Below are 18,851 nucleotides of genomic sequence, written 5' to 3' on the forward strand. Positions count from 1 at the left end.
GCAAAGAAGCGATAACAACGTCTTGCCTATCCATCCGATCCCGAATATCATTAAACACCACGCTCATGCGTTCAAACTGTTGTTGCATAGCCTGCAACATGAGGGATGACTCCTCCCCTCCTTCTATTTGATGTTTCGCCCCTGGAAGACATATTTTTGAAACTACAACAAAAAATGTTAGAAATAATTCCTCACAACACTCCCTCACGTGTTTGCACTCACACTCATGTTTCACTCTTAAATTGGCTTTTTCCCGATATTAGTCTCACACTCTCTTGCCTTTTTCCACTCGTAGCTTTCCCTTTTTAGTTCTGCTTAAACTAATAAATTTGATTAAGAAATTCAACTTGTAGTATCTAAACTAATACCAATGGTAAGAAAATATGACAGAAACACTAAATCAAAGGAAGAGGACAAAAGAAAATAATATTTTGATTTGAGAGAATTGAAACTACACTCAATATTTTTTTTTTGTTGTTGTTTTCTATTTCTTTTCTAAAGTTTTTTTTTTCTCTTTTTTTTTTCTTTTCTCTCTTTTTTGGAGCTTGGTGCATGATTTTAACTTAGTGCACGTCAAAAAAATAAGAACGAGGAATAAAGAACACAAAAGGAACAAGATAGGATGATAACAAGAAACAAAAGATAAAGGGATAGAAAACTGATTTTAGAACTTGTGCTCTGATACCAAATGATGCGAACCTCAATCGACACGCTTTGAGACCCAACAAACAGTATTGGAATAATTGCCCAAGAAAGCTAAAATACAGATTTTTGATAGAACCCTGACTCAACGTTTATAAGTGAAACGCGAACCAAAAGTATAAGTAACAGACCTTGACCCAATGATTACAATGGAATCATGAACCGAAGGTATTAAGTTTGAACGCCACAAGGAAGAATCCCTAATAAGTTCACAGTTCTTGAAGAACCAAAAGAAGAGCAAAGCCTCACCTTTTCTGATTTTTTATTCAATCAAATTATCCCCTATTACAATGAGTGGGTACTATTTATATGTCATGAAAAAAACTTACTAAATATTAAAACCCTAAACTAAAAAAGGTACTAAATATTAAAATCCTAAATAAAGGTTGATTTGGTCTGAAATTAGCATATCCAAAATAGGAAAATAGCTAAAAAACGTTTTAAATAATAAAAGCCTAAAATTAAGGTAGATTTGACCTGAATTTAGAAGCTCTAGAATAGGAAATAACTGATATGAAGCTAGAAAGTCAATCAGTCATTAATCCATGCCATAAATCACGCCTAATCAAACCAGATTAGCCCTCAATAGCTTGGATTAAATTTATTACACCTTCATCTTCCTTTGGGCCAAACTTGGAATGTCCTGCGTTAGAATCAGCCCAAATCTCTTGAATTAGCCCATTAAGTGCTTCTTTGATCTTCTTAGATCTTGCTTTAGTAATAGGCCCAACTGGAACATGCAATGGATCCTTGAATGCTTGTTGATTCTCATCAGGCCATCTTATCCTTGATATGGTTTTCATGTCTAGAGAGAAATGTTAGGATCCTTGTGAAGGGATGGCGCTCCATGAAGGCTATTTGGATTTGGTTTACTTCTCCTCCTTTTGGGCTTCTATCACTCATCCTTTTCGAGGTACTCCTTTGAATTCTCTATTGCTCGATTGGGAAAAATATTTAATACTTTTAAGAGATTGATCATAGAGGAAGATAATGCTTGATTAAACCTCTGCCGATAGGTTCAGTAAAGTTAAATTTTGATGGGTGCTCTTTGGATAATCTTGTGTAATTAGATATAGGAGGTGTGATTAGAGATCATTTGGGTATAGTATTGAGAGCTTACTCTAATCTTGTTGGAATGAGGTCATCTATCGAGGTAAGGATATTGGTATTACTGGAATGTTTGTTGCAAATTAAAAACTTTGTCTATTCAACTTAAATGTAGAGGGAGATTTTTTTGTTGTTCTCTCTTAGGTTTCTATTAGTGAGAGAGGCTCATGGAAGTTTGATAGCTGGCTTTGCAAAATTAGAGATATGCTAGTGAAGTGGAATTATCCTATTGGATTTCTCTCTCGGCCAATCAAGCTGCTGAGCATTCAGCCAAGCAAGGAGCAAAAAACTTAGTTTGTTTTGTTGGAGACTTCTGTCCTCCCTAAGTCGATATAGTTTTGTTAGTGTGTGTACATTGCTTTATTATTTTTATTTATTTATTTTGCTTATATTCTGTATATGGAGTTTTAGCTTTCATGGATTAGTATATGTTTCAACTTTCTTTTGATCAATCGTACACATGGAAAGGGTTGCTCATTGATTGTTCTTCCTATTTAACATTCAATGAGATGAACATGCTTGTTTCTGATACATGTAGAGGGAGGGAGCTGACAGCTAGAAAATGGAAGTTTACAACAAGAAAAAAGATGATATGGATAACATTTGTAATACACTACCATGATATGGTAAAGAAATTCTGATGGAAGCCTATAGTACTTTTATGATTTGTTGCAAAATACTGCTATAGGTTACAACAGTACATAGCTCAAGCACACTGACAAGGGCCAGGCATAATATAAATGTATAAACCTGTTATTTTTTTTGATAAGTGTACAAAGATATATTACATAACTTTATTGACATTCATTGCCCACTGTAATATAATTGTAGCTAGCTGCTTAAGGGTTGCCTACATCAGTCTCATTTTATGACTTATAAGTTCGACTCATGCTAGTTTTTTCAAGTTTTGATTTCTCCTTATCTTTATATATAGGTACTAAGTGCTTTTCCTTTACTTACTGGACTTCTCCTAGTATTCCTGTTAAATTAGTCTTTGAACAATACCTGATTTACCTTCCTAGTGACTGCTGAAAACTGTATGGCTATTTTTGACTGACTTTCAAATGTAATTATTATTTTTTTTGCTTTTCAATTTTTTTTTTTTTTAAATCAAAAGATTGTATGGTTTAGTAAAATCAAATATGACATGTCACCCTAATTCTTCTCTTATTATTCATGATTCCCATCTACTCTCTCATTTCCATCACTACCTTTCCCCGATACAATGTTTAAACCCCTCTTAACTGAAATTCTTTCTCCTTTGGTAGTTCACATTCAATGAAGTTTAATGTTCGTAATGGCTTCCTAGTGCAATGCATTTACATTCAGCTCTCAGGATTTTAGCATCAACGATTTCTGTCATGCCTTCTTCTTTAAGCTTGCCTTGACATCCTTTATAGACATTTTCTTTTGATGGGCAACATCTTGTATAGACATAAGCCTTCCAAACCATGAAAACGATATAAATAATAGTGAAGTCTTCTAGTTAGGATTTGAAGAATGTTGTATTGTTAATGCTATTTTATGGTTTCCTGTAAACTAACATCTGATATAATTATGGCTGTAGGAATGTGGCTTTACACCTTCAGTAATCAGTTATGGATGTCTCATTAATCTTTACATTAAGGTAAAGAAGAATTCTTTTTTCCTTTGAATTATCATGATTATCACTTTCTATAGTTGTAATAATCCACTTATTCCTTGGGTTTGGTGTTCCTTTCCAAACATTGCTTGTTCATTTAACTGAAGTGAGAAAATTTTTGGGTTTTAAGAACTTGGACAATATGATACTTATTATCCGAGAAATATCCTATGTCTAAGTGCATGCGAACATGTTGCTTGGGAAGGGTTCAGTACAACTTGAAAGATTCTGCTTCTCTTACTAGTAGGATGATCTAGTTTCTAGGCTTGTTGGGCTTAGCAAACACCCAACTTTTTATTTTTTTTATTTTATTTTTTATTTTTTAAAAAAATTAAAGGTATTTTTTAGATTTTGGATTAGATGTGGTCAACCTTTCTAAATAGAATATATAACCTGAAACCTGTCTGATACTTGTATTATGTTTACTCAATTATTCTTGAATAACGAATTTAATGCCAATTACAACAGAAAGTGAGAAAAAACCCTGTTCGTTCCAATTTTTATGCCCTTTCCTGTGGTGAGTATACCATTTTCCGTTTTCCATGGTAGCTTTTTGGTGACATCTCCTTATAATGGGCATAACCTCCCTCCATGTCTTCTAACTCGATCAAGATGCATTCAGCCTACAGATGTGGCTTGTTAACAAGATTTTATTAAGCTGCAATTGGGCTGGGCTGGGTCTGTCTCAGTCCACTAGGCCCAAAATATGGATGGATTAAGCAGTTTATGGATGCATGGAGGTTGGGTTCAAACTGTGTCTCTAAAATTGAGTTTGAGCCTAACATGGGGTGGCCCTAACTTTGCCCTGAGACCTGGCCTAGAATGTTAAATTAGCTTAATTGACCAACATTATGAATTCCGGTTTGTACAAATCCTTGTTTTTACAAACAATTTTATTGATAAACAGAAACTGCTTTTTTATTTACTGGATTTGGCCAGCCTAAAATAGGGGCTGATCTACAATGTGCATATGGACTGAGCTGGGAATGCCCTTGGCTTGGCCTATCCTGCTTCCTTCCAAAAATCTAGGTCTTGGCTTAGACTTGGGTCTCAAAGTGAGTACGAACGTTAAAAAAGTTAAAGTAAATTATGTCATTAAATGTTGACTGTAGAATTCAAAATGCATTAGAATGGCATTTGTTTTCTCACATTTATTATGAAAGTAATCAGGAGCTATATTTCCTTCATTATGACTATGAAAGTGATCCTTCCTCATCATGGGTTAGCGAGAGAGAGAGAGGGAGGGTGTTGGCAGTGTAGCCCCTTTTTACTTGGACTTCAGAGCATCTGCTGGTTCTTATATGGTGCTCTAGCCTGTTCCAAAAAGGAGCTGTCACTTAGGTCCTTGGAACTTGACATCCTGTGTATTAATTCTATCACCTTTACTGACCTCCTTTTTTATTTTTGTTTTAATGAGATTGATTATTCATAAAAAATAATAAAAAAAAAATAGGGAAGAATTTTGTAACTTTAGTTTTTTCTTTTAAGAGAGAATGAAGTTATACCAAAGTTGTTAAAAACTTACAATATAACAATATGATACTACTATTTTTTTTATTTTTTTATTTTTTGGAAATTGATATGTATTGCAATTCGTATCTTAAGTGTATCTTATGATACATATATGATATATATATTTTTATCTATTTTTCATAATTTTTTAATAATAATCAAATTCAATAGTTTTAGTTAAAATAATTATTATAATAATTGTTTAAAATGCATATAGAGGTTAGAAATTGATTATAAAAGGGAGAAAGAGATAAATTCTTGTTGTCAATGGTTAGAGTGGAAGTTAAGTAAATTAATTCTTACAATGAATATTAGAGAATTTTCATTTGAATGGCTTTATTGTTGACAATGAAATGATAGTGATTGGTGAATAAAAACTTTTGTCTAATATATTACTTTTATCTATTTATTTGAGTTTTTTTGGTTGGGAAGGAATAACAATGAACATGAAAAGTTAGAACTTAGGAAATGACATATAAAGACATATATCAACAACACATATAAGGACATATACCTACTTAGAATTTGGAATTAAAAATCAGATTTAAAAATCTAAAAAGTTTATTTTTGTGGATTTTGTGATTAAACTCATATTTTTGTTAAATTGATCTTTTCAAAACTATAATATTCAATGTTTTCATATGGTGTGATATAGTTTTAACTCTTTAAATCTTACTATCTTTCATGAAATTGGTTATATATTATTTTATACTTTATGCGTTCAACATATATATGCTCAATTGCTCATGAATACATATATTTTTTTTTAATTTATTTTTCATACATGATATGATACAATACACAATGTAAAAAAATAAAAAAACAATACATGATACGTTTTCCAAGTTAACAACTATGATTATATGAGCTAGAAGTATGCAATGAAAGATTAATACTTATACTTTGGGAGCACCCAAAAGAAAAAGAAAAACAGATCAAACTAATTTAAAAGATTATTTTAGTTTGGGTTGTCAAATCCTTGTTGAATCTTGTAAATAGTCTGGCATGTCCTAAACTTTTCACATGATTTAGCATTGCAATTTGGATCCCCAGTGGAGTATTCTCTTACATTTCCTTTTAATTTGTAGAATTTAGAGGATGTATACTTCAGTCTATGATGTTTATCTCATATGAATCTCTGTATCTACCATGTCAGAAACACGAAACTCTTACTATGCTGAACTGCATCACTTTTTTTTGTTTTTCTTCATTAATTTCCTTTTTCTCATGACCACTTCTCGACCAACTAAAGGAATGCTCTCCTCTGTAACATTCTTTAACATTTTGAGAGCCTGAAGTTCGTGTTGCACTGTTCATTTCTTCTATCACTGTGAAGTTGTAGATTTCCAATTATTTTAATTATTCTGCAATATTGCATCAAAATTTTGAATTATGTGGTGGGACTTAATTAAAATTAATAGAAAAATATTTAAGTAGCAGCTGTTTGGAAAGTCTAACTTTCTGGTCATATTTCCATATGTGCTGCTCAATTCTTGTGATCAGAGTTGACTATCAGCTGATTTAGGCACCAGTACTAAGCCTGAATTAGTTGTGTAATTTTCAAGCCATGTGTATTATTGGTCATAGGTGTAGGCCTTGGTACCAATCATAGTTGATTTATGAATCATTTCTAATACTGTTACATGTTGCTATACTTACATGGAACAGCTGATACTGAGTAAAAACCTTTTTTTAAAAAAAAAAAAAGAAAAAAACACAAAAGTTGTGAGGACTTTGAAAAGTGTAAAAGGGGTATGCTTATTAGGTTTTTTTAGATGTAAAATTTCTTTAAAATGATATATATATATATATATATATATATATATATATTAGTTTTCCATTTATTTATTTTTTTGTTCAAAAGATGAATGAACATACTCATCTTCCAAGACCTCATTATTTTAATTATTTTAATTGATGATTTCAAGAAGGAATATAATTTTAGTGCTGATTTAGGCAAATTGTCCATTCCATGCTGTCTGTGTTTATTAAGCAATTTTGAGGTAGAAATCAATTTCTGTTTTGTAAGTACTATGCTGGCTCTAGTTTTATGCTTGTCTTAAGGCTCTTAAGTAGTGAATGTGCCTAGAAAGATATTAATTAATTATCAGTCAGAAGTAAAGCCCATGATAACTTTTATGTACACCAAGATCTAGCTATTTTTTCACCATTTGATTGCTTTGCATATAGCTAGATTATATAAGCAGCTTGTTTAATATCATTTTTATTACACCGAAAAAAGGACCAATGTTTTGTTATATCTTTAGGACTACATCAGTCACATTTATGTGCTTGTTGAGAATCTAATGTTCAGTTAGAATCTCAAACAATCTGCAAAACAACAGGAATATTCTGGAAAGTTATTATGTCCAGGTTTTTTTTTTTTAATGTATTTTTGCATTTCTAATCCGTACCTTGCTGTATCTGATCTTCCATAAGTTGATTAAATTTTGTTGTAACAAGATTTTGTTCACTCTTTCAGATTGGAAAAGTTTCCAAAGCCTTAGAGGTTAGCAAAATGATGGAAGTGGCTGGCATAAAACATAATATGAAAACATATTCCATGTTAATCAATGGATTTGTACGGTTAAAAGATTGGGCAAATGCATTTGCAGTTTTTGAAGATGTTGTGAAAGATGGTTTGAAGCCTGATGTTGTGCTGTATAATAACATCATCAGAGCATTCTGTGGGATGGGTAACATGGATCGTGCCATTCGTACTGTCAAGGAAATGCAGAAGGAGAGGCATAGGCCTACCACACGAACTTTTATGCCCATTATACATGGTTTTGCAAGATCTGGGGATATGAGAAGAGCCCTAGAGATCTTTGATATGATGAGGTGGAGTGGATGCATTCCTACTGTGCACACTTTCAATGCTCTGATTCTTGGTCTTGTTGAAAAATGTCAGGTAAGGCTTATGAAAACAATGTGGGACACCCAGATTCCATGTCTATGTTTCTGTCTTGAAGTGACATGATGATTGCTTTGGTCCTTTTCTTCTCTGTTTTCTCTTTCCAAGGGGGGGCAAGAAAAAAAACAAGGGCTTTTCATATGATTTTCTGCTAGATAATTGCACACCTACGTGTTTGTTACTCTCTTTTTTCTTTTTGTTTTTATCCTCCTGATTTTTTTCCTAAATGGAACTGTTGAATATAATGTATATATAGTGTACAATCTTTCTTTCCTTTCTTAATATAGGTCACATATATGGTAGTTAGTTCAACCTAACCTTGTATATATATTTCTCTATTGTAAGAAGTTAACAATATTAATGAGAATTAAGGTTTTCTCTCTCTCTCTTTCAACATGGTATCAGAGCCAAGGGAGAAAACTTTATTCTTTCTAGTTTACCCGTGTAATTAATTCCGGGAATCCGTCCAGTGACCGTGTTTTATTCTGTTCACCTTTTCCATCTCCCTAAGCTTTCCAGTCAACCATATCGTGGTTAGAAAACCCTCATCATTGTCAACATTTTTCCGGCGACTTTTTTTTCTGGCGACTTTTTCCGACACCAACCACATCATCAAGAGCGCAAAGAGGAGATTTGCAACTTTTCTCAAAGCACCGGAGCCAAAAACCCACCCATGTGCCTCCCATGTGCCATTTTTCTCCGACGGCCTGAATCCCACGCGCCGGCACGTGGCCCACTTTCTGGTGTCGAGCTTCTTCCAGCAGGCTCGCCCGACGCCGTCTTGCCCTTCTAAGTCTCCTTTAGTCCTCTCCAAACCCTGCTTCTCCATTTTTTTGGCATTTCAGCCTCCGCGGGTCTTCTTTCAGCCTCCGACGGCAGTTCCCTTCCTTGGCCGAGACTTGTGTGTGCCTTGGGAAGGCCTCTTCTTCATCTCTAGTCACTTTTCTCCTTTGTTTGGGTCCCGACATACCAGGTTCTTCTTCCACAGCTGTGATCCGACCTTCCTTTAGGGCTCTCTTTGATCCAAGCGTGATTCAATCTCAGGTGAAGTGGATATGGCGACTAAAAATTCTATTTTTACATCCGTCATCCCTAGAACTCCTACTATCACATTGGAAAAATTGATTGGTAGTGATAACTATCTCTCTTGGTCAGCATCCGTGGAACTCTGGTTTATGGGACTAGGTTATGAGGATCATCTTGTTACACCTGAGGATGCTATACCTGATGTTGACAAAGTGCAATGGAAGAAAATCGATGCACAATTATGCAGCATATTATGGCAATCTGTTGATCCCAAAATTTTACATCATCTTCGTGCCTACAAAACCTACTTTAAATTTTGGAATTAGGCTAAAGGATTATACACGAATGATATTCAACGATTTTATAAGGTGGTTTCTGATATTGTTCATGTGAGACAGCAGGACATGAATCTGTCTACTTATATTGGCCGGATTGCGTCTCTTAAGGAGTTCTTAACTTTGATGCCCTTCACTAATGGTGCTGAAGCTCAACAAATACAGACGAACAAGTTCTTTATGGTGTTAACCCTCATTGGCCTCCGTCCAGATCTTGAGTCTGTCCGAGATAAGATTCTTGCTAGTCCATCAGTACCATCATTGAATGATGTGTTCGCTCGTCTGTTACGCCTCTCCTCTACTCAGACCTTGTCGATTGATGGTCCTTCAGATTCATCTGTGTTAGCCTCTCAGACTAACTCTCGAGGAGGACATAGTGGCAATCGGGGTCGAGGACAACGTCCTCAGTGCACCTATTGTAATAAGCTTGGTCACACTTGAGATCGTTGCTATCAATTACATGGACGGCCTCCTCGCACTGCCCACATTGCTTAGTCATTTGATCCTCTGCTATCTCGACCTGACTCCGCTGCGAGCTCCACATCTTAGAGTATCACCCTTACTGGTAGTGATTATGATGCCTATCTCCGATATTAGGCAGCCACATCAGCTTCTGTTGCCCAGACCGGTAATGTCTCTATCTGCTTTACTCAATCTCCTTCTCTTGGCTCGTGGATTCTAGATTCTGGAGCATCTGATCATATCTCTAGTAATAAACACCTTTTCTCCTCTATTACTACTACCTCTGCCTTACCTATTGTTACTTTAGCTAATGGTTCCCAAACTATGGCTAAAGGTATTGGTTTGACTCATCCTCTCCCTTCCCTACCTCTCCATTTTGTCCTTTATGCCCCTGAGTGTCCTTTTAATCTTATTTCCATAAGCAAAATAACTCGCACTCTTAACTGTTCTATCACTTTTTCTGATAAATCTGTGATCTTACAGGATCGGAGTACGGGGAAGACGATTGGCATAGGGCGTGAGTCTCAAGGCCTCTATCACCTCACATCACCTTCATCTCCTACAACTTGCATTTCCACCGACGCTCCTCTTCTCATTCACAATCGTCTGGGTCATCCTAGTCTCTCCAAGTTCCAGAAGATGGTCCCTCGTTTTTTCCACTTTGTCGGCGCTTGCGTGTGAGTCATGTCAGCTTGGGAAACATACTCGTGTCTCGTTCCCAAAGCGTTTGAATAATCGGGCAAAGTCTCCTTTTGAACTTGTCCACACTGATGTTTAGGGTCCGTGTCGAACCGTGTCTACTTTAGGATTTCAATATTTTGTCACTTTCATTGATGACTATTCAAGATGTACTTTGTTATTTTTTATGAAAACTCGAGTTGAGTTATTCTCTATTTTCCAGAAATTTTATGCTAAAATCCAAACACAATTCAATGTTTCTATTCGAGTGTTACGCAGTGACAATACTCGGGAATATTTTTCTACACCCTTTACTTCTTTTATGTCCCAACATGGGATCCTCCATTAGTCATCTTATGCTCATACTCCTCAACAAAATGGGGTTGTTGAACGTAAAAATCGACATCTTGTTGAGACAGCTTGTACCCTCCTTCTCCATAGTCATGTTCCTTTTTGTTTTTGGGGGGATGTTGTTCTTACAGCCTGTTACTTGATTAATCATATGCCCTCATCTATATTACATGACCAAATCCCTCATTCCCTCATTTTTCCTACCCAACCTCTTTATTTCCTTCCTCCTCGTGTCTTTGGTTGTACTTGTTTTGTTCCTACTCTCACACTTGGACAAGATAAGCTCTCCACCAAGGCTACGAAATGCATCTTCTTGGGATACTCTCGACTTCAGAAGGGCTATCGTAGTTATTCCCCTGACACTCATCATTATCTTCTCTCCGTTGATGTCACCTTCTTTGAGGACTCTCCATTCTTTTCATCCTCTGAATCTCTTCCCATTTCTGAAGTATTGCCACTTCCCTATATATCCCCCCCTTCAGATGCGCTCTCTCGTCTTCTTCAGGTTTATCATCGTCGACATCGTACTGTTGCTCCTCCTTTCTCTTCAGTTGAGGTATCTGATGACTCACCTTGTCCCACTGATTTCTCCTACCCCGGCCCTGTCATCTATTGACCATTTGCCTATTGCTATTCGGAAAGGTAATTGATCTACTCGTAATCCTCATCCTATTTATATATATATATATATATATTTATAAGTATCCTATTTATAATTTTTTGAGCTACCATCGATTATCTTCATCTTATTCTGCCTTTGTCTCTACTTCATTCTCTGTTTCTCTTTCTAAGAGCACTAGTGCGACATTTTCTCATCCTAGGTGGCGACAGACAATGGTTGATGAAATGGCTGCTCTGCACTCCAATGACACATGAGATCTTGTTTCTTTACCTCCTGGTAAATCTACAGTTGGATGTCGTTGGGTCTACACTATTAAAGTTGGTCCTGATGGTCAGGTTGATCGCCTTAAGGCCCGCTTGGTTGTTAAAGGTTATACTCAGATTTATGGTTGTGACTATGGTGACACCTTCTCTCTTGTTGCCAAGATTGCTTCTGTTCGCTTATTTCTCTCCATGATAGCTATGTGTCATTGGCCTCTTTATCAGTTGGATATTAAGAATGCTTTCCTTCATGGTGAACTTCTCGAGGAAGTGTATATGGAGCAACCACCTGGTTTTGTTGCTCAGGGGGAGTCTGGTTTAGTGTACAAGTTACGCCGCTCTCTATATGGCTTGAAACAGTCTTGCAGGCATGGTTTGGGCGTTTTAGTTTAGTTGTTCAAGAGTTTGGAATGTTTCGGAGTAAGCAGATCATTCAGTTTTCTATCATCATAACTCTTCGAGCTAGTGCATCTATTTGGTAGTTTATGTGGATGACATTGTCATTACAGGCAGTGATCAGGAGGGTATCCAAAGACTAAAGCAACACCTTTTCAATCACTTTCAAACCAAAGACTTGGGCAAACTCAAGTACTTTCTGGGACTTGAAATAGCTCAATCCAGTTCAGGTGTGGTTATGTCACAAAGGAAGTATGCCTTAGATATCTTGGAAGAAACATGTATGTTAGAATGTAAACCTGTTGACACTCCTATAGATCCAAATGTCAAACTTGTACCAGGACAGGGGGAGCCTCTAAGAGATCCTAGGAGATATCGACGACTTGTAGGCAAACTGAACTACCTCACCATTACTTGGCTAGACATCTCTTTTCTTATGAGTGTGGTTAGTCAATTTCTACAGTCACCATGTGACAACCATTAGGATGTTGTGATCCGCATTCTTCGATATATTAAAGGAACACCAGACCAAGGTATGTTGTATGAAGACAGGGGTCATACCCAAATTGTTGGTTACACAAATGCAGACTGGGCTGGTTCACCCTCAGATAGGCGTTCCACCTCAGGGTATTGTGTTTTTATTGAAGGTAACTTAATATCCTGGAAGAGTAAGAAACAAGATGTAGTGGCTAGATCAAGCGCCGAAGCTGAGTATCGAGCTATGGCTTTGGCAACATGTGAACTCATATGGTTGAGGCAACTCCTTCAGGAATTGAGATTTGGAAAAGATGAACAGATAAAGTTATTCTGTAACAATCAGGCCGCATTACATATTGCATCCAATCCAGTCTTTCATGAAAGGACCAAGCATATTGAAGTTGACTGTCACTTCATTAGAGAGAAGATCGCATCAAGGTGTGTTGCTACAAGTTTTGTTAATTTAAATGATCAACTAACAGACATCTTCACTAAATCTCTCAGAGGTCCTAGGATTAAATACATTTGTAACAAGCTTGGTGCATATGACATATATGCTCCAGCTTGAGGGGGAGTGTTGAATATAATGTATATATAGTGTACAATCTTTCTTTCCTTTCTTAATATAGGTCACATATATGGTAGTTAGTTCAACCTAGCCTTGTATATATATTTCTCTATTGTAAAAAGTTAACAATATGAATGAGAATTAAGGTTTTCTCTCTCTCTCTTTCAACAGGAACTAAGTAAAATGAATCATTTTTGCCCTTCATGCTCTTGGATATACTCTTCCTTTTTGGTAACTGGACTCTGATTCTCATAAAAGTAAGTTTGGTAATGGCCCAAGTGTTAGTATTTTACTAAGCACGATCTATTATCTTCTAATTGCTTTTGTTCTTGTATGCTAAGTTTACAATATCTTATTTGTGTATCCCTGGAGTTTAATGTTAAAGGGAGATGGATTAAAATTAGTAATTGATTTTTCTATCTCTGGTTGGCTTGTTACATTGTGATGCTAGGAAATCTTCCTGTGAAAAGTCTAGGATTGACAAGATTCATATATATTATTATAGATTGTCTAATCTCTACTTCAGTACTTTATATTGCATTGTATTTTTTTTTTTTTTTTTTGTCAAAATCTCAATATATTTCTAAGTCCCTTTTGAATTTCTTTTGGTCATATATTTGATTTATACAGATTTTATTTGTTTATTTCGTGTATAAATATTTTCCTTCTAGTGTTGTTGTCTTTTATATATTCACTTCATTATGCAATCCTTTTCACTCATGAAGTTACCTGTTAATATCATATTTTGTGCAGATGGAGAAAGCTGTTGAAATATTAGATGAGATGTCACTGGCAGGCATAAGTCCAAATGAGCATACATACACAACCATCATGCATGGTTATGCATCATTGGGTGACACTGGAAAAGCTTTTGAGTATTTTACTAAACTAAAAACTGAGGGCTTGGAGCTTGATGTGTACACATATGAGGCATTACTTAAGGCATGTTGCAAGTCAGGCAGGATGCAGAGTGCTTTAGCAGTCACAAGGGAAATGAGTTCTCAAAAGATTCCAAGAAACACCTTTGTCTACAACATATTAATTGATGGGTAGGGGTTATTTTGAATCATACAAAACCTAGTAAATAGTATAAATGCTATTTTTTATTCTACTTTTCACCTCTTTGTTTTCTAGAAAATTTGTTTACAAGTATAGAGGCTTAATTTGATTGAAATATATGCAATCTGGTATTTAATATTTCTTTTTTATGGTTGTCATGTTGTTTGCTTCTGGCACTTACTATGTATGTTCCACTACTTGATTATGTTGTTTTGTGATTTTTGTCATGTAGATGGGCTCGTAGAGGTGATGTTTGGGAGGCTGCAGAGCTCATGCAACAAATGAAACAAGAAGGGGTACAGCCTGATATACATACATACACATCTTTCATAAATGCTTGTTGCAAGGCTGGAGACATGCAGGTAAACACTCTGCACTGTTCACTTGGAGGAAGTTGGATCCCATATAATGGAATCTTTTATTTTGGGATGAGTCTACTTTGATTACACAGCTCACTGGATGTTTCTCTCAACATTTTTCTTTAGGCAAGCCCCAGCAAAGGGGCAGCAAGCTGGATAACATGAAAGGAAGAAATGTGCTGTGTTCCAATTGATTAGAATAACAATCAAAACACATAGGAACTTATATTTACACACATACGGAAGAGTAAGCATGCAAGCAGCTAAAAGTACTCATGAATTATTCAACGAGGAACCTGCATGTGGTGCCTTACCTCCTCATGATAACTTTTGTCTTACAAAAGAAAGAAATACTGTAGTTGAAAGATCTGCTAAAAGGACTAATTTCATAGTTCAGAATTCTTGACCTGAAAACATGCAACACAAAATATATTGATCACTATCAGTTTGCAATGCCAAAATATCAATGTATTGTTAGAGAGAACCATTGAAGAGCTTCTACAAAAATCTGACTTCTGTTTGAGATATGTCAGAAGCAAAAACCAATCTTTTACCCCCACCCCCCACCATCAGACTCTATGAATTGAAATGCAGCTCCCTTTTAACTTTCTTCTTTCCATTGCCCAGCAAAAAAAAGGAAGAAACACTAATAGTTGAAGTTAGGAGTGGTCTTGAGATTACAAACCCTATTTGGGAAATCTGGGGGACAATGAGGGGTGATGAGAAGAAGGGGGAGGACAAATAAATAGTTGGGAAGTGTAGGGAAAAATTTCATTTGCTTGGGCAGGAGCCTGAGGTCATTTTATGACTTCATTGGGTATCGGGGCATGAAATTATGTCTTATATGGTGCATTGCATTTTGAAGTTTATGTTCTTTTTTATTTTTTATTGTAGCAGTTTGAACAAGTCAATTTTGTTGCATGCAATTGTTCATCTTTAGTTTTATGCTTATGTCTCTCTCTCTCTCTCTCTCTCTCTCTAAATTATTTAGTTATCATTTGATTATTCTGTTGAAATTTTTTTAATTTCATAGGATCATTTTGTTGTTGGCTTGATTTTAGCTGGTAAACTTGTGCTTTCAAAGAAATTGAATTGTTTCTTCTCATTGAGCTGATTAAAATAAGTTTTTGTGATCTAGAGAGCAACAAAAACAATTCAAGAGATGGAAGTTGTTGGAGTGAAGCCAAATATTAAAACCTACACGACATTAATACATGGCTGGGCCCGTGCGTCTCTTCCAGAGAAGGCTTTGAAATGCTTCCAGGAGATGAAGTCAGCAGGTTTGAAGCCAGACAAAGCAGTATACCATTGCTTGATGACATCATTGCTGTCAAGAGCAAGTGTTGCAGAAGAGTACATATATTCTGGAGTTGTGGGTATTTGCAGAGAGATGATAGAGTGTGAATTGACTGTTGATATGGGAACTGCTGTTCACTGGTCCAAGTGTTTACGGAAGATTGAGAGGACTGGTGGAGAACTTACAGAAGCCTTGCAGAAGACCTTCCCTCCTGACTGGAATTCATACAATATTCATGTGAATTCTGATGATGAACTGGATGTTGATGATGCATACTCTGGCGGTGAGACAGATACTGATGATGATGATGACAACGATGATGATGATCCTGGCCTTAGCTTATGGTGATGATTCATGTACTCTTCATTCGCCTGTATAGCATCCCTTTCTTTGGTGCCACTCAGTATTGGGTGCCACTGCAAGTTGCTGAGCTTCCAATTTTCCACCAGCTTAAAATGACCTTTCGATTAATACCTGCCATTACCATGAGTAACAGTGCTGCTCTTTGTGGACGATAATTTGGCTACAATGTAACTTGGAATACTGATACACAACTTCTAAATTCATCCTCGTAAACAAACAATACTAACATCGTTAGAGGCTCACTGAACTCAAAACATGGAAATGTGTTATGGAATAAACTTTTTTATTTGAGCCATCTCAGTATGAAAACTGATTCCAGAGACATCATTTAAATCCAGATTTTGGACCTTGGTGGGATCTTCTGGATATGAGTCTTAAATATTGAATCGGCGTTGTGTTGTATGTTCTACGTTGGAAATAGTACCTTCTGATTGTGAATCGAAATGGAGAGAGTGTTCATAGCCTCCAATGTTGACGCCTTTAAGTCTCTGGAAAAGTAAAACAAATTTCACTCAGGTTGTGACATGAAGTTTGGATTAAATATGAGTACTTTAAATATGATTAGTTGTCATGAGCAATGTTTTCAGAATTGGATTGGTCATTAAACTAGAAAAGTTATCGGTTCACGGTTCATTAGTCGGACCGGCGGTCGAACCAATGACGTCATAAATAAATAATTTATATATTATTAAAATTAAAAATAATTATAAAATAATAATAATAATAATTTATATATTATTTAAAATTAAAATTTTATTTGAAAAATCATAAAATTAGTTTCAAATTAGAAATTAAAATTAAAATCAGAATTTTAATTTTAAATTTTAAATAAAAAAAATGCCATTTAAAAAAGGAAAAGTAAGAGTAAAATAAGAATGTTAGAAATAGGGGAAAGTGCCAAACGCGGCCTTACATTGGCACAACCACAATAAATAGGCGAAAGGTGTGAGGCTTATAAAGAGAGGGGGAAGATTTGAAGCGAGTCTCCAAACCCTAACTCTCCTCCCAAATCAACTTTCCTATTGGCCACAACAAGGCTCTCTTATAGGGTTTTGGTTTTTAGGCTTTCTTTCTCCCAATCTCTATAAAGTCTCCATGAGCAACAACAAGGAGAACTTCAACGTGGCCTATCTTGGCTCCTCTCTACCTGGTGTTGTCGCCGGTAACAATTTCAACAAACCCTAAAACCTATAATCTGTCTGGTTTTTATCCTTTTTTTTTTTTACCTTCTATTGTATCTATAAATCTCAATTCTTAATATTTTGATTTGATGTGTGTGTGTGGGGGGGTGGGGGTGTTGAACCGTTTGGTTCACTTGAAATCAGTCAAGTCTAGTTCACCGGTTTGACCGGGGTTTTGGCGATCAGACGCCAGTTCAAAGGCTCCCTGGCTCAAATGGTCGAACCAGACCAGATTGGTGACCAATCAACGGTTAGACCAGTTGAACCAGCCAATCCGATCTGATTTTTAAAACAATGGTCATAAGTTTGAAATTTCATCAAATATTTCTCTTATTTTTTTATTTACATAAGAAGGTGAATGAAAATAATTAACGAAAAAGTTAAGGTGGTATTTGATGAAATTTCAAACTTACGATGATTGGATATATTTAGTTTAAGAGAGGTGAATGATTTTAACCCTTATTAATTATTTTTATTATTATTTTTAAAAAATTTATTTATCCCCTCCCTAGATATGGATGTCGGCCCAAATAGTTGCCAAATTTTTATGGTCATGGAAAATCTGACCTTCAATAGATTATGTTTAAATTTCAAAGAATACTAAGGGAAAAATAAATAAATGAAACCTATCTTTGATTTACAATGAAACATTGGAAGGAAACTCAAATATAAAAATGATTGGACTTTATATATATATATATATATATATAAATTTTGTGTTCATTTCCTAGAAGATGAGGTATATATATAATCCTTATGTTTGGTTTTTAAAAAAAATTGAGGGAAAAATAAAAGAGAGGAAAAGTAAAAGGAAAGAAAAATTAAATGAAAATAAAGAATAAATTTAAAGTCAATAAATTATTTTGATATGCTATTTTAAATTCATTTAATTTATTTTAACTCTTCTATATAAAAATGAAATGATTTAAATTAATACTCTATCAATCTCTCAAGATTAGCTCTATCATCCTTAAGTCTTAGATCCTCATTTTATGTGATCAACTAATATACTCTTAACTCTCCGAGAGCATAAGTCAAATTCCAATTAAAGAGTTAGTATGACCACATATTTCATTATCACTTGTCTTTATGATCATCTTAGGGGATGCACCGTCTCCAACTCATGAAATATTATGGTGTCTATCTTAAGAATACATATTGTCATTCGCCTTAATCAATAGTGACCAAATACATAGGAAATATATGATCATCTTAGGGTTTCACTTGTAGGTCAAAATCATTAAAGACCTTAACACTAGCTCAATGTTCTCTCAAAATTGAGACCTCATGCAACATAGTAGCTTGATGAAGTCATAACTATCTGATAACTAATATCATGACTCATCATAGGTCCTACTCAATGTGTAACCATACACACTAGTGCACTAACCATGGGAAATTCAACCCAATGACCATGGAAAATCATCCCCTAATTAGAAAGTAGTGCACTACATCCTTAGATGGATTACCTAAGTCCATGAAATAGTTATGAACAACTCATCTACTAACAAGAAACTTATGATTATGATTTTTTATGTAA

General features: G+C 35.3%; 1 protein-coding gene across 1 annotated transcript in view; it reads left to right on the forward strand.

Annotated features, from left to right (window-relative positions):
• LOC100261662 (pentatricopeptide repeat-containing protein At5g04810, chloroplastic) overlaps nucleotides 1–16,416 on the forward strand; it is a 63,163-nt gene extending 46,747 nt beyond the window's left edge. The window contains exons 6-10 of the mRNA XM_002269158.4: nucleotides 3,377–3,436; nucleotides 7,446–7,874; nucleotides 13,806–14,101; nucleotides 14,344–14,473; nucleotides 15,609–16,416. Coding sequence (XP_002269194.2) covers nucleotides 3,377–3,436; nucleotides 7,446–7,874; nucleotides 13,806–14,101; nucleotides 14,344–14,473; nucleotides 15,609–16,115 — 1,422 coding nt within the window. The 3' untranslated portion in view covers nucleotides 16,116–16,416. The remainder of the gene's footprint in view (nucleotides 1–3,376; nucleotides 3,437–7,445; nucleotides 7,875–13,805; nucleotides 14,102–14,343; nucleotides 14,474–15,608) is intronic.
• Nucleotides 16,417–18,851: the final 2,435 nt, after the last annotated feature.

This window comes from Vitis vinifera, chromosome 13 (assembly GCF_030704535.1).
Source record: "Vitis vinifera cultivar Pinot Noir 40024 chromosome 13, ASM3070453v1".
Lineage (NCBI taxonomy): Eukaryota > Viridiplantae > Streptophyta > Magnoliopsida > Vitales > Vitaceae > Vitis > Vitis vinifera.